The 17429-nt window shown below is 29.3% G+C and overlaps 1 protein-coding gene across 1 annotated transcript in view; it reads right to left on the reverse strand.

Annotated features, from left to right (window-relative positions):
* Positions 1 to 9141, reverse strand: part of LOC143894209 (potassium channel subfamily T member 1-like) — a gene marked incomplete at its 3' end in the record, with an annotated part of 136206 nt that extends 127065 nt beyond the window's left edge. Inside the window, exon 1 of the mRNA XM_077400352.1 lies at positions 8843 to 9141. Within this exon, the coding sequence (XP_077256478.1) occupies positions 8843 to 9090 (248 nt within the window). The remainder of the gene's footprint in view (positions 1 to 8842) is intronic.
* Between the last annotated feature and the right edge of the window lie 8288 nt (positions 9142 to 17429).

The raw sequence follows: 17429 nt of genomic DNA on the forward strand, positions 1-17429 counted from the left end.
ATTGACTATTTATAATGAAGATTACATTTATTCTAAGATTCTCTATATTTGTACAAGTTTTGTGTTTTCTTTCCTGAGGAGTCTCATATCTTGACCTTTGACCCTTCTGTAGAAAGTGGAACATTCTACTGCTATCTCTTGATGCTTTACGACTTTCATTTCACGCGAAGATCAGGATGAAAATTACATTTGGATCGTAAAGGTACTATAGATAAGCTTTCGCGAACTGACATTTTTAAATTGCGCAAATCGTTTTATCAAGTTGATTTGTGCAATGTAAGACGGTATTCCAAGTTGGAATAGCAAAACACAAAACTGCCATGCGGATAAAATCTTAATGAATCCGTTAAACGGATTAGAATACAAAACTTTATTACTGCATTTAAATAGTGACAGACTGCAATCAATTGCAGCTATTGTAACTTATAACATTAAACATTTTGCATTAGAAATATTATCTGAATGTCTTTCGCAATTTAAAGATCTAATGTGTCGTAAGATGTATGTTAAATAATCATTTTTAAAAAGTCTTCATTATTTCTAATTTTAATAATTCCTTCTTTTTTTAAAAGAGTGATTAAAAACATATTATTTACTAACAATAAGATAATCTAAATTGCACATAATATCTTTCAATATTTGCACAAAAGCATTACATTTCAGTACTTAAAAAATTATATATATGTGTTATATATATATATATATATATATATATATATATATGTTGCGTGTATTTAATGGGGACAAAATTTCAAGCGCATGTATGTTTTGGGGACATTTGTATACTTTGAGGACAGGCCTCAAACTATCCATATATTAAACGTATGGTTCGGGGACAATCTCTTATATACACTCTCCCGCATGTTATACGTATAGTTTGAGCCCAGCATAAATTTTATCAGTTACTAATATTAAAAAAAAAATTAAAATACTCATTAGATAGCGCTACTCTGGCCGTTCTAAGAATATTCTGATCCAAGAAGCTGGATTGAGATATCGTGTCTTTAACAAGTAATATAATAATTTTAAATAATATAAATGTAAATAAATTTCTGTGGATAAATAAGTTTTAAACAATAAAAATATTGATTTTAAAAATACTTTAAATACTTATATTAAGGTGACCTCAATGTATACGTTTTGTATATAATTTATAGATAACTTGTTCAATATTCTGATCTAAGAAGCTGGATTGAGAACTTGTGTCTTTAACAAATAATATAATAATTTTAGATAATATAAATGTAAATAAATTTCTGTGGATGAATAAATTTTAGACAATGATTGATCTTAAAAATACTTCAAATATTTATATTAAGGTGACCTCATTGTATGCGTTTTATATATAATTTATAGATAACCTACTGTCCAATAGATCCTAAGTCTGATTTAAACTTTTTCCATTTAAATATATACCCTTACAAAAAAGTATTACCAGCTGGTTAGTAATAAATACTTATTTTGTGTATTAATAATACTAAAATTGAGTATTTATTAGTGCTTGAATCACTGTAATCCAAGTATTGCACAGTATTTCACTACAAGTCAGTAATTTGTGAAAGTAGTATTCAATACAGGACGAGTATTGAATACTTAGTATTAAATTTCTGATAAGAATGCATTTAATACTAAGTGATAAATACTTGTGTAATAAATACTTGTGTTGAATTATTGATGAGTATTTCAATGTTAGTACTGAAGTACTGGACCGAAAATTCCGTGTGTAATAAATCACTGGCCAGTATTTTAATGTTAATACTCAAGTACTGAACGGAATATTCCATATGAAATTAATCATTGACCAGTACTACAATTTGTATAGAAACATTATAATGAGTAATTCCTGATAATATTAAGGAAGAGAGATAAAAGTAATGCACAAATACATTTTATATGAAGATCTGTACTAATTCGTCGTGATAAAAGTGTACAAGTTTTGAAATAATATTGCGGATATCATTCTTATATCCAATTCAAAATTTTATTACTCTTTTTAAACTGAATTTGTTTTTTAAAATGATTTTTGAAAAATTATATATTTGTGCTAGTTATGACACATGTAGACTATATATAACACTTACATCAAATTAAGAAGTAGTCTACCACGTAAGGCAGTTGGCTCACGGTCCAGAGGTCCCGAGTTCGATCCCACCAAGGTAAGTGTGTTTTTTAAATACGAGAAAATATTTATAATTATAGACTGCATCTTTTAAGAAACAAATTTAGTTATAAAATAGTAATAAAATTTCGAAAAAAAAATAATTTTTTTTTATGCCGGGTAAATATCGGAAATCGAAATATCGGTGAGTACGGTGAGTAAATTCAATACTAATTGTAAGCACCAGTAGTTCTGTGTAGTATTTATTAATAACTATAATATTTATCAATAACAGTATTTTTTCCGTATTTTCCAAAAAAATATTTACAATATTTAATTACTTAGATTTTAAGTATTTAGTCAGTAATACTTTTCTGTAAGGGTACAGGGCTTCCTGTTTAAACCTTCGCATCAAATAAATATCTCGGTAAGAACAAGGTTTTAGAAAAAAATGATGTTTTAGATGAAAGTTATATGGTTTCGAGGGAGACATAATATCGTGATCTTGCCTCGAATTGTCCTCAAGTAAGCATTTTTTTAATTATTTCAAGATTAACTTAATTTTTTTAATGAATCTATCTTAATTGTATTTTATGTAAATAGATTTCTTTTAATTTTTGTATAAAAAGTTATAAAAGTAAAATAGCTAAAGGTTGAAAGGTTTACGAGATATTTTATATCTTATTCTAACATATTCTGATATAAAATACAAAATATCTCGTAACTTATTTAGTTTTCGATAATCTTACTGTTTATCTGCACAAAATGATGAGACAAATAAATTGGTGCAAAAAAGGCATAGTTCTTTTTCAGAAAAAATAATTTGCAATATGCATAAGGCATAAACGTAAAATAATAGACTTATCCTTATAAATCAAAGTTTATTCTTTAAATCTTAAATACAATTTTTGAAAAACCAGACGGTCAAATTCTCTAAGTTCCAAATTAACCTCGATTTATTGAGAGCTTAATATTTTTCTGACTACTCAGCTGCATAATTTACTCTTTCTCGTTGCGATCTTCTCGCAACGCTCTACGCAGAAGTAAAAATCGAGCCTTTTTTCCGAATTTTTACTTCTTGTGAGAACAGCTGACTCATCTCGTAACCTAAAAATCTATTTACTTTCATGTATCTACATTACATTTGCTTCGACGTATATTAACATGTTAAGTGTCGGGTCAAATTTCTATGTCTACCCCATACGCCGGAGTGAAATTTCTACTGTTAAAAGCACATAATGATTAAATTTTACATAATATGATTAAATTGGGTTATATTATTCTGCGTAATACTTTTATCGTGATATTTTGCGTGAAACATACTTGCCGTTTTTTTTACATTTTGCTTCCTCATAGAGGAAGCTTTGTTTTCGTGAATTTCGTATATAAACTTTCGATTGCGTTTAAGTTGGGTTTAGTCAACCAAATTTAAAAAAAATTATATATGAAATAGAGGTAGAAATTTTATTTTACCGTATTTGATTTTATTTGACCGTATTTGACCGTATTTGATATTATTTCGCCGTATTTTACCGTATTTGATTTTATTTGACCGTATTTGACCGTATTTGATATTATTCCGCCGTATTTACCGTATTTGATTTTATTTCGCCGTATTTTACCGTATTTGATTTTATTTGACCGTATTTGATATTATTCCGCCGTATTTACCGTATTTGATTTTATTTGACCGTATTTGACCGTATTTGATATTATTCTGCCGTATTTGACCGTATTTGATATTATTTCGCCGTATTTTACCGTGTTTGATTTTATTTCAACGTTTTTTACCGTATTCAAGATTTTATTTCGCCGTATTTGATTTTATTTGACCGTATTTTACCGTATTTGATTTTATTTGACCGTATTTGACCGTATTTGATACTATTCCGCCGTATTTACCGTATTTGATTTTATTTGACCGTATTTGACCGTATTTGATATTATTCCGCCGTATTTACCGTATTTGATATTATTCCGCCGTATTTACCGTATTTGATTTTATTTTACCGTATTTTACCGTATTTGATTTTATTTGACCGTATTTGACCGTATTTGATATTATTCCGCCGTATTTACCGTATTGGATATTATTCCGCCGTATTTACCGTATTTGATTTTATTTTACCGTATTTTACCGTATTTTACCGTATTTGATTTTATTTGACCGTATTTGACCGCATTTGATATTATTCCGCCGTATTTACCGTATTTGATTTTATTTTGAGGTATTTGATATTATTCCGCTGTATTTACCGTATTTGATTTTATTTGACCGTATTTTACTGTATTTGATTTTATTCCACCGTATTTTATCATATTTGATTTCATTTTGCTGTATTTTACTGTATTTGATTTTACTTCACCGTATTTTACCGTGTTTGATTTTATTTCAACGTTTTTTACCGTATTTGATTTTATTTCGCCGTATTTGATTTTATTTGACCGTATTTGACCGTATTTGATACTATTCCGCCGTATTTACCGTATTTGATTTTATTTGACCGTATTTGATATTATTCCGCCGTATTTACCGTATTTGATTTTATTTCGCCGTATTTTACCGTATTTGATTTTATTTGACCGTATTTGACCGTATTTGATATTATTCCGCCGTATTTACCGTATTTGATTTTATTTGACCGTATTTGATATTATTCTGCCGTATTTTACCGTATTTGATGTTATTCTGCCGTATTTTACCGTGTTTGATTTTATTTCAACGTTTTTTACCGTATTTGATTTTATTTCGCCGTATTTTACCGTATTTGATTTTTTTTGACCGTATTTGACCGTATTTGATATTATTCCGCCGTATTTACCGTATTTGATTTTATTTCGCCGTATTTTACCGTATTTGATTTTATTTGACCGTATTTGACCGTATTTGATATTATTCCGCCGTATTTACCGTATTTTATTTTATTTTGCCGTATTTTACCGTATTTGATTTTATTTGACCGTATTTGATATTATTCCGCCGTATTTAACGTATTTGATTTTATTTGACCGTATTTGACCGTATTTGATATTATTCTGCCGTATTTGACCGTATTTGATATTATTTCGCCGTATTTTACCATGTTTGATTTTATTTCAACGTTTTTTACCGTATTCAAGATTTTATTTCGCCGTATTTGATTTTATTTGACCGTATTTTACCGTATTTGATTTTATTTGACCGTATTTGACCGTATTTGATACTATTCCGCCGTATTTACCGTATTTGATATTATTCCGCCGTATTTACCGTATTTGATTTTATTTTGCCGTATTTGACCGTATTTGATATTATTCTGCCGTATTTTACCGTATTTGATATTATTCTGCCGTATTTACCGTATTTGATTTTATTTGACCGTATTTGACCGTATTTGATACTATTCCGCCGTATTTACCGTATTTGATATTATTCCGCCGTATTTACCGTATTTGATTTTATTTTGCCGTATTTGATATTATTCCGCTGTATTTACCGTATTTGATTTTATTTGACCGTATTTTACCGTATTTGATTTTATTCCACCGTATTTTATCATATTTGATTTTATTTCGCCGTATTTTACCGTATTTGATTTTACTTCACCGTATTTTACCGTGTTTGATTTTATTTCAACGTTTTTTACCGTATTTGTTTTTATTTCGCCATATTTTAACGTATTTGATTATATTTCACCGTATTTTACCGTATTTGATTGAATTTTATCGTATTTTATCGTGTTTGATTTTATTTCAACGTTTTTTTACCGTATTTTATTTTATTTCGCCATATTTACCGTATTTGATTTTATTTGACCGTATTTGATTTTATTTCGCCGTATTTTACCGTATTAGATTTCATTTCACTGTATTTTACCGTATTTGATTTTACTTCGCCGTATTTTACCGTATTTGACAATTTCACCGTATTTTACCGTGTTTGATTTTATTTCAACGTTTTTTACCGTATTTGATTTTTTTATTATTTGATTTTACCAAAATGGCCCTCAAAATTAGAGAGTAGAATGCATGTACGGCCAATCTCTTGGCCGGTATTCATAATCAGATCTTATTTCAAGACCGTCTTAAGTAATATCTTATGATGCTGATACGGCTCTGTGATTGGTTAATGACATTTTAAGATTGTACTTAAGATGGTCTTAAATATAAGAACCGACTATGAATACCGGCCTTTTCTGTCTCTTTTCGACCAATATTACGGTGTTGAATAGAAAGAGATAGATATTGGTTGCACATCTCTATTCTTTTCTAGACCGCCTTTATGTCGATGAAAACAATCAAAAGCGTCACATGTAAACACACGCTCTCACGGACGACGACGAATTTGAATCAACAGACACGGTAGTGTTTCGCGCCAAGTACACGCGGAACGATAACCTGAAACGTAAACAATAACTTTCGACACACGCTGTTTCGGCTTGTGCACATAGTGAGCTGCGATTATCATATTACTGCGGCATACTTATCCGAGCTATTCGGATTCGATCAGATAGAGTTTATTCTTGCCATTCGATAAGGTTAGTAAGAAAAAATTACTGCTACAATATTGCCTAATGAATAAGTCTGTTAATATTAATAAATAATAAGTGTAATTTTTTTATTTTTAAGAAGTCAATAATATAAAAATTAGTGACATTCAATGTCAGTTATCAGTAAGATATTATCGATGTTGATATTTAATAAGTATATTAGTTGTGTAATAACATTAATCATCAGTATTTCAAAAAGTATATAAAATTGATTGCCTTTGTTTTTAATAATATTTTTTAAATCACACACACACACAAACTACTTGGTAAAGTTTTTTAATAAATCTAAGTGGTTTGGTGAAGTAGAATGTTTTACTCGAACATTATATTTATTTTTTAAATGGTTATTTATTTACATCTAATGTATAATATATAGGGTGTCCCATTTTATTTGCACTCCTCAAATATCTTATAAATGACATGTTCGTGTTTCAGACAAAATTTATTTAGTTCTGAGAGGGTCATAAAAAACTATTTGTTTGATGTTAGATGAAGATATTAAGATCACGCAAAGGTTACTATGGTTATAATTGAAGAAGTCCTAATCGAAAAAGGATTTGTAACTAATATTTCGAAAACATCTCGACGTCAACTATATAGATACGCCAGGTTCCTATTTTAAAAAGTCAAAGTGATATATTATATTAAAAATAATCGTTTATAAAAGATATATATTTTTACATGTAATGTAACATATTACATTTTAATATAAATGTTCCTAAATAAAATAAATGATATATCTAACTTGCTTCTAAATTTATTTAAATCGAGTTATCTTTCTCTATAAATGTCCTCAAACTCTCAACGTCCTCAAAGTATACGTAGAAACATGTAAACCTAGTTAGACATAATTTCCGAAATATAGGGTAACTCAGGGGAATATGCCACACTTAACAAAAATTTGACTTTTTTCATATTTTTCTTTTTTCTTGAACTATCTTTGCATACTGGTCTTCTTCTTCCTTCTTTTATCTGTTATTTGTATATGATTTTAATAAAATATTTTGATTGTTTAAAAAAGAAATAAAAAAGTGGCATATTACCCAACCATATAGGTAATATGCCACATAATATAAGGTAACATATCACATACAAACATGTAGTAATTTAACTTCAAAAGTTACTTTATTCATAAAAACTATTCGGCAATTAAAGTTAGCTCATGAATGTAATGTATTTTCCTAGGACATATCCTCGAATTATACTTTAAACATATATACTATTCGGCAATTAAAGTTAGGTGTCCCGAAATAATACGTTCAAATTTTACGTAATTTATATATCGTAAGCTTACTTCGAGGTCATCTTTTATATGATGTCCTCGAAGTAAGCTTACGATATATAAACTACGTAAAATTTAAACGTATTATTTCGGGACATCTTTTATATGATGACCTCGAAGTAAGCTTACGATAAATAAACTACGTAAAATTTGAACGTATTATTTCGGGACACCTAACTTTTTAATTGCCGAATAGTCTGTTTAAAGTATAATTCAAGGACATGTCTTAGAAAAATACAATACATTCATGAGTCCTCGTAGTAAACGTTGAGTATAAAAAATACCTTAACAGTCAAAATATTGCTTTATTTTAAACGTATTATTTCGGGACATCTAACTTTAATTGCCGAATAGCCTGTTTAAAGTATAATTCGAGGACTGTCCTAGAAAAATACATTACGTTCATGAGTCCTCGTAGTAAACGTTGAGTATAAAAAATATCTTAATTGCTTTATTTTAAACGTATTATTTTGGGACATCTAACTTTAATTGCGAATAGTCTGTTTAAAGTATAATTCGAGGACATGTCCTAGGAAAATACGTTACATTCATGAGTCCTCATAGTAAACGTTGAGTATAAAAAATGTTTTAACACCCAAAATATTGCTTTATTTTAAAAAAGAACACTTATCCAAAGTTCGGGGGATTATCTAACATGGTTTGCAATTAAAAAAATAGGGTGTCCCAAAAAATACGTCTGACATATATATATATATATATATATATATATATATATATATATATTAAACTGCATATATTACACACTTCAGAGTTAATAAATTAAGTAATTAATAAACTAACATAAGAACTTTAAAAGTTATTATTTAAGTCACAAGCTATAATTTTGTTGATATCTAAAGAATATCAATGAAAGGAAAACGAGGTCACAAGGAAAGAAGTTTGAAGGCAGAAGCGTGCAACTGAAAAGTTTACCTTGGTATTTGGAAGGCGATTTCATCAAGCGAGTCGCTAGGTTGTAAAGGGGCCCGCTCGAAGAGCCTGCTCGGACCACGATGAATCTGGTTGCAACATTGCATGGATCCAGCCATTGGTTGGGACTGGTCCGTGTGGTTGGTCCCAAGTTGACCGCCCTGGTTCCCTCGACCACGTTTTTGTCGCTTCTTGCGTACCTCTTCCGCCTGACGGCGCAGATTGTGCAGCCGGAAGAAGTACATCGACATGTCTGCGCTCAGCACGCAAGTACTCGCGATCAAACAACTGCTTGGTGTGTTCGGTTTTACGAAGTATTTTAAACGAGACAAAAGAGATACAATTTTGGGTAAAACTTTGGATTAAGGGCGACCTCACCGATTTCAATGACCTTGATATATGTTGTCAAGGTTATGACCCCGAGTGACCTTCAGAAGGTTCTAGCCGTCGCGTTGCTCGTTATTCGTTAACAAGTTATTAAAAAAAAGAAGTTTGGAAAATATAGCAGCTATTTTGAGTATTGGAAGGCATAAATGACAAATATATATGTCGAAATAGTTCACGCATACATTTTCCATGTGAAACGAGGTGCCACATGGGTTTGTGGCGTGCTTTACAAGCTCGTTTATATATATACATAATGAAACATTTTATATTCTCTATTAATTTCCTGAATACACATATTTTAGTGTTCGTTCTACTGAAGTTTTAGTGAAGAACAATGAACAACGAATAAAGTATTTTCTATTTCAGAAGAAAATTTACTTGTTTTGGTAAAGCAGCGACTTTTTCGTGAAATAAAGTATTCTCTGCTTCAACAAAAAGACTTCAATTTATCAACAATTTACTGCTTTAAATGTTGTGTTTTGGTAAAGCAGCAACTTTCACGCGAAACGAGATATTCTCTACTTAAAAAAAAAGACGTAATATTAGTTATTTATGCCTCTCAATACTTAAAATAACTGCTATATTTTCGAAACTTTTTTGTTAATAACTTAAAAAAAACGAGCGACGACTAAAACCTTCTGAAGGTCACTCAGAAGAGTGACTTTGACAACATATGTCAAGGTCAAGGTCATCGGAGGGTGGTCCGTATTACTAATTACCAAAAGAGAATATATAATTTTTTATTATGTATTATATATATAAACGAGCTTGTGTGTAAAGCACGCCACAAACCCATGTGGCACCTCGTTTCGCGTGGAAAGTGTATGCGTGAACTATTTCGACATATATATTAGTCATTTATGCGTTCCAATACTCAAAATAGCTGCTATATTTTCCAAACTTCTTTTTGTTAATAACTTTTTAACGAGCTAAAACCTTCTGAAAGTCATGACCTTGACAGCATATATCAAGGTCATTGAAATCGATGAGGTTGCCCTTAATCTGAAGTTTTACCCGATTTTGTTGTGAAATATTTGTTATTGCTTGTCAAACATTATCAGATTATTACGCGAATAATGTCAATTAATATTAAAGTGTTAATACATATATCTCTATTATACTTTTTAATTTTATCCGTATCTAGAAGATAAATTATATTTTCCACAGAAAAATAATTCATACAGTTTTTGCAACTATATATAAAAAAATTCTTATCAACAAAATTATTTGTGTTTAATATATATAAAACGGAATTATAAATTGTATCAAAAATCTTTCAATTATACCAAGACTTTACATAAAAAGATAAAATGGTAAAATGTTGCGGTATGAGTCCAACGGTCTAATCTAGGAAAGCGTAGATTACATCATTTTTACGTAGCTTTTCAGATAGCTATAGCAGAACGCGTCTGGCGCATTCCATAATCTTGCTTCAGAGAAATAAAGCGGCTGCGTTGATGAAAAGTCATTCTCATGGATATAAATCTTACGATTCGTCTACTTAAATTTGTTCGCTGCTGATGTGAAAACGTTAACATGGCCGTCCATGGTTATGTTAGTTTTTAATCCTTCAGCTCTTGATATCAGTGAATTTTACGTAGGTGTTTGAACAGTTGCAAATATTCGAAATGTAGATTTAAAGAATCCACAGTTATATTGAGAATGAAAAAATCGATAAAACTTATATATTTGAAAGAAATGTAACAAGATCTATAAAAAGTATCTTTTTTTTAATAAAAATGTCGCATGATTTTTTTGTTTTTTCCATTGTTTAAAACACTTCGTAAGATTAAAAATTATAATTAAACATTAATAATTACAGAGATTGTGTCAAAATATATATGAACATGCTTAGTGCAATAATGATTACAACAGCATTATCTCATTTCCAAGCATAATCGCGAATTCAATTAGATGCACTCAGTACGCACTGATGGTGCATATTAAAGCCGCTGTACACTGATTTAATCTCTAATTTTTCAAGTAAAATGCAATATCTTGACCGATAAAATGTCTAGTACATATTTTATCAAATATCACAATAAAGAATATTAAGGATTTTAGGATAAATAAATTGTGTAAATAATTTTCGCAATTTTAACTTTTAAATTTTTGACAATTAAAAAAATATTTCTTTAATTGAAATTTATTAATTAAAGGAAAGGAGAAGGGTCCATAAGGTCGGTTTTTAGTTTTCTCTAAATTTTATTCTAAAATATCAGAAATGTTTTATTTTTGTAAGAACTATTAAAATCAGGTAATTTTCGCCTAAACAAACGTATGTTGACGCCTGTTTATCTTGTAACTTTAATTAATTCCATCAACGCTCTTATGCCACCTACATACCCATCATCTCATTACACTTGATTTCATTATTAGTCTTTAGAAAAATAAAACGTGTCTAATATTTTAGAATGAAATTCAGAGGGGGCCAAAAATTGGCCTTATGGACCCTCCTCCTTTCACTCCATATTTTTATAAATTTTTATAAATCTACATTCAGTGAAAATCTATACTCAAAATAAACAAACAATAAAAAATAACACTATTATATGATTATATATAATATATATATATATAAGTTATCATTTCTTTTCTAATCCACAAATATTTAATAAAATAATTACATACTTTTTAAATAATATATTTATTTCAAAATAATCATAAATATTTAGAATATTTGAGGAAACTTAAGTTATTGACTCTAGAGAGTGTAGAGATCATGTATAACTGATTTTTTATAATCATATACAATTTTAAATTTAAAAAAGGTATGTTTTTACAGTATCACTGCACATCAAATATTTTTTTGAGACATAAATATTAAAAAATTAACAAGAAATTAAAGGACATATATTATGAATATTGTGTAATACAAATCACTCATGCAAACCATATATGCACAAATAGGTACATTAATCAATTATTCAAAAGTATGTATTACATTTCAATTACGTAAAAATAGTTGTTATGCTTTCTTGTATGCAATATTTCAACATAAATTGTGTGTGTATCGCCTTAAAATATTTGGATCCAAAGCATTTAATGTTCATGCGTTTTCAATAATTAAATGGGATCTGATTAAATAATTGGAATCAGATAATATAGATAAACTTGGCAGTACATTTATTAATACCTATTTAAATTTCAATTAAACTTGTTCTATCGTCATTAACATAAAAATGCATATGTATTTATCACAATTGAATTCAAAGCATTTAACAATGTCATGCAAATAAAAGAAATTTCCATGTGCATACAGTGTCGTAACTATTATACGATTCATTTAAAATCCTGTACCCGTATATCTGTATTAAATATTCTTCATTAATATATATTTTGTTTTTTTTTATTGTAGGGTATTTAAAAAATTGATGCCTATTTATAAAATTTTAATTTATCTGATTTGATTATAGTATCTATATACGTATATAACAAATAACTATTATAATTATATAAAGAATAGATATTTTATGCAGTTTATTTTACAACTAGCTTTTCGGCCCGCGCTTCGCGCGGGTATAAATCTATCTGTATATTAATTATATATGCTTTAAATTCACCCATTAATTTGAAACACTAAATTTGTTATTTTTTCTTCTTAAACTGTAATCTACATCTTCGTTTTTTTTAGATTTAACCTTTATTTTACTATCAGTTTAATATACTAATTTTTAATTTAAATACATTTTTTTTATTTTTAAAAAGTTTCAATTTTTCATCGTGAATTTTTTAATATCCGTAAATTTTGAGATATTGGGCCTTTTTTTTCTGTTGGAGGAAAAAAATGCCTAATGCATACCCTAGGGCCGGTCCCTAAGGTTATGCCGTACTTGCACCGACTAAAAACCTCCCCCGGCCCCCACCCTCGATATAAGTAGCAGCTTTGTTACAAAATTTCTCGATATACAACATTTTTTGTAAAAAATTTCGAATTTCCCTCAATAAGTTGTCCTTGATTGCTGTTTTCATCGATCTTAATTTGACATTATCTCTTTTAGTTGCTCTTGAGAATGCTACATAGAGTTGTCCATGAGCGCAAATACAGGTTGTGGCAGATAATTAATCCCAACTTTTTCTAAAGTTTGTCCCTGTGATTTATTGATTGTTATAGCAAATGCCATTCTAATAGGAAACTGTCTTCGTTTAAGCTTAAACGGGAGTTCCGAGTCATTTGGAAGGAAATCTATCCTTGGTAAGAAGACAATTTGACCTTGAGCTGGGCCAGTTAAAACCTCCGCATAAATAAGATTAGGTTTCAAATCAGTAACAATAAATCTTGTTCCATTGCATAGCCCTTTCTTAGTATTCAAATTCCTTAATAGGATAATTGTAGCACCGATTTTTATTTTTAGTCGATGAACTGGCATTCCAGAGGGTGTCAAAGAGTTCAAAAATTCAATCGGGAAATTTAATTGCTCCTGTGGGTCATCACTCACAATAGAGTCAATTGAGAGATATTCCTTTGTTTCTCCTTCCATTAGACAAAAGATTTCGTCATTAATTTTGAATGTGTCCTCATTCTTAGGACAAAGGATTACTCGATCATAGTTAACTTTGATTTGTTCCATGTTATAATTTTATCACCAAAAATCTCAGTTATAAGAGATCCTTTTGATATAAAATCCTGAGGAATTTCAATTGTCTCGGGATGTAATCCATCCATATTAGACAATTTACCTTCTCCGAGTTCCAACAGCCAACTTGCAAATTTTTTTTCCTCTCCAGTTCTCATATTTTGCTGGAGTTTAACTTGATTTACATTCCTCCATATCGGGTTATATTTAACAGTCGACTCAATTATTGCTGCTTTATGTGCATGTGGCACTATTGGTAGATTTTGCCTAAAATCTCCTGCAAATAAAATAACATTTCCTCCAAATGGTTGTAAATTTTTCATCAAATCCTTGAGGAGTTTATCCACTGCTGTTAAGGCATGTCCTATAGTTATGCTCACCTCATCCCATATAATTAATTTAGCCGAGATCAGTTCTCGTGCAGCTTTCGAGTTTCCTCTGATATTAGATTTAGCACTATCATCAATTGGAATGGAAAATTTGAACAGGGAGTGATTTGTTCTTTCTCCTTTTAGAAGTGTGGCAGTAATACCAGTTGATGCACATGGTAGAACTTCCTCGTTTCTTCCTCGGATGACACTCAAAAATGTGTTAAACAAATAGGTTTTCCCACTACCTGCAAACCCATCTATACAAAATAGACGCTGTGGTTCATTCTCATTATCATTGCAATTGCTCGCATGACTAAATCATACACGTGTTTTTGTTCAATAATCACTGGATTTGGACTTGGTAATTCTAAATTATACCTCCAAATAGCTTTATCCTGTACATACTGTTTATAAAATGCGTAATATACTACAAAAAGGCGTGATATCCGCACAAAATTACCTTTTTTAAAAAAGGCGCCAAGTACACGTATAGTAGTGTATATGTTGTTACCTAAAAAAAAATGAAAGTGGTAGTATTATACCTCGAAAAAACAAGTTAAGTAACAAGTGGTAGACTTTTATATCTCGAAAAATCTCGAAAAAATCTAAGCAGTAGTATCTTTATTTCCGAAAAATTATAACTCAAGTGATACACGTCACAAAATTATGTTTCCTTATCAAAAAGAAAAGTCGCGCTTTAAGTGATCTATTACAATTACAAAAAAGAAATGATATCTCTTTAAATTAGAGCGCCAATTACAGAGAGAACATGTATATTGCCTCAAAAAATAATTGTTGCACTACTTTGAAAAATCTTTACATTGTGTCAATTAGAAAAGAATGTATGATAACAATTTTTAAAGATTAAAAAATTTTATTTAAATTTAACAAGGGAATACAAGATATTTAAATACAAAGTTTACATGTGTATTTTTTAATGGTCACAAAGAATTACAGAGGTAACAGTACAAAATACAAATACTTTATTAAAATATTTAATCCAACGAAAGAATACAATTTGTATTTAAATATAAATTTTATATATGTATTTTTCAATAGAATAAAATATTTAATCACAAAGAATTACAAAGGTAACAGTACAAAATAAAAATATTTTATTAAAATACATAAATTTTTCTTGTAAAAAAACTTGGCGCTGTTAGACCTCGAAATTTTAAATAAATAAAGACAACAGTAAATAAAAATAATTCAGAGAAAAATGCGATGGGAGTAATATTAAATGATTATCAGCGTGGATGTGGGAGTGAATGATATGGGTGTGCGTGACGACGCGGACGGCGAATAATGCGGCTTATAATTAAGTATAAAATAAATTTATTTATTTATTTGAAATTTCGAGGTCTAACAGCGCCAAGTTTTTTTACAAAAAAAATTTATGTATTTTAATAAAATATTTTTATTTTGTACTGTTACCTTTGTAATTCTTTGTGATTAAATATTTTATTCTATTGAAAAATACATATATAAAATTTATATTTAAATACAAATTGTATTCCCTCGTTGGATTAAATATTTTAATAAAATATTTGTATTTTGTACTGTTACCTCTGTAATTCTTTGTGACCATTAAAAAATACACATGTAAACTTTGTATTTAAATATCTTGTATTCCCTTGTTAAATTTAAATAAAATTTTTAATCTTATAAAATTGTTATCATACATTCTTTTCTAATTGACACAATGTAAAGATTTTTCAAAGTAGGGCAACAATTATTTTTTGAGGCAATATACATGTTCTCTCTGTAATTGGCGCTCTAATTTAAAGAGATATCATTTCTTTTTTGTAATTGTAATAGATCACTTGAAGCGCGACTTTTCTTTTTGATAAGGAAACATAATTTTGTGACGTGTATCACTTGAGTTATAATTTTTCGGAAATAAAGATACTACTGCTTAGATTTTTTCGAGATTTTTCGAGATATAAAAGTCTACCACTTGTTACTTAAGTTTTTTCGAGGTATAATACTACAATATTCATTTTTTTTTAGGTAACAACATATACACTACTATACGTGTACTTGGCGCCTTTTTTTACCTTTTTTAAAAAAGGTAATTTTGTGCGGATATCACGCCTTTTTGTAGTATATTACGCATTTTATAAACAGTATATACAGGATAAAGCTATTTGGAGGTATAATACTACCACTTTGTTTTTTTCGAAGTAACAACATAGCAGGGTAACAACATAATACATATACACTACTATGCGTGTACTTGGCGCTCTTTTTTACCTTTTTTTTTAAGGTAATTTTGTACTGATATCACGCCATTTTGTAGTGTTACGCATCTTAATCTTATAAACAATATATCTTATAATCTTATAAACAGTATATAATACAAGGTATGAAGCTAAAATTGTTACGTACTATTATTTCTAAAGAAAACAACAATTTAATATTTTGCTTGGTTTTTTTAAAATAATAATCTGTAACCCTTTTAGTTGTACACCTTGTATATATTTTTCAATTACAACATAAAACATAATCGCAATAAAGCATGATTAATGTTAATAAGACGTTAACTGTAAAATTCTTTATTTATTTTTATTTGCGTGTTTTACTGAATGTTGTTCGCAACTGTATATGTATGTACCAATATCTTCAGGTATCGATATTTTTGATAATTATTTTTACGTCAGACATAATTTTAATTCATCCAATTTTTATTATGTCTAGACATAATTTTTGTCCAATTTTTATTATGTTTAGACATAATTTTAATTTAGCAATTTTTATTATGTCCTGACAATTCTAATTCTGCCGCTAGGAAAATTTTAAGTCAATTCTTATGAATCAAGCTTGAATTCAATGTCTAGGTGTCCCAGGTTGCTAATGACGAGGTCCACATAGTGCGCTCTATAGTTTTCGGTGTACAGGTGTATTAATACCTTGAATTCGATGGCCACGTGTTCCAAGTTGCCGATGACGAGGTCCACATAGTGCGCTTCGTAGTTTTTAGTGTCTACATGTATTAATACCTCGAATTCGATATCTACGTGTCCTACATTGGGTGCGTTCAGCCGATACTCCTCTAGCCTAGCAATCGTGAGCAGACGCTCGTTTTCGCTCGTTTCCTCTATTTTGACCTAATGGATTAAAAGGAGAGGAAACGAGGGAAAACGAGCGACTGCTCACAATTGCTAGGCTAGCGGAGTATCGGCTGAACGCACCCATTCAGATTTAAAGTTATTAATACACCTAGATAGACATCGAATTTGAGGTATTATTACACCT

This window comes from Temnothorax americanus, unplaced genomic scaffold (genome assembly GCF_048541705.1).
Source record: "Temnothorax americanus isolate GAGA-0224 unplaced genomic scaffold, ASM4854170v1 Scaffold131, whole genome shotgun sequence".
Classification (NCBI taxonomy): Eukaryota; Metazoa; Arthropoda; class Insecta; order Hymenoptera; family Formicidae; genus Temnothorax; species Temnothorax americanus.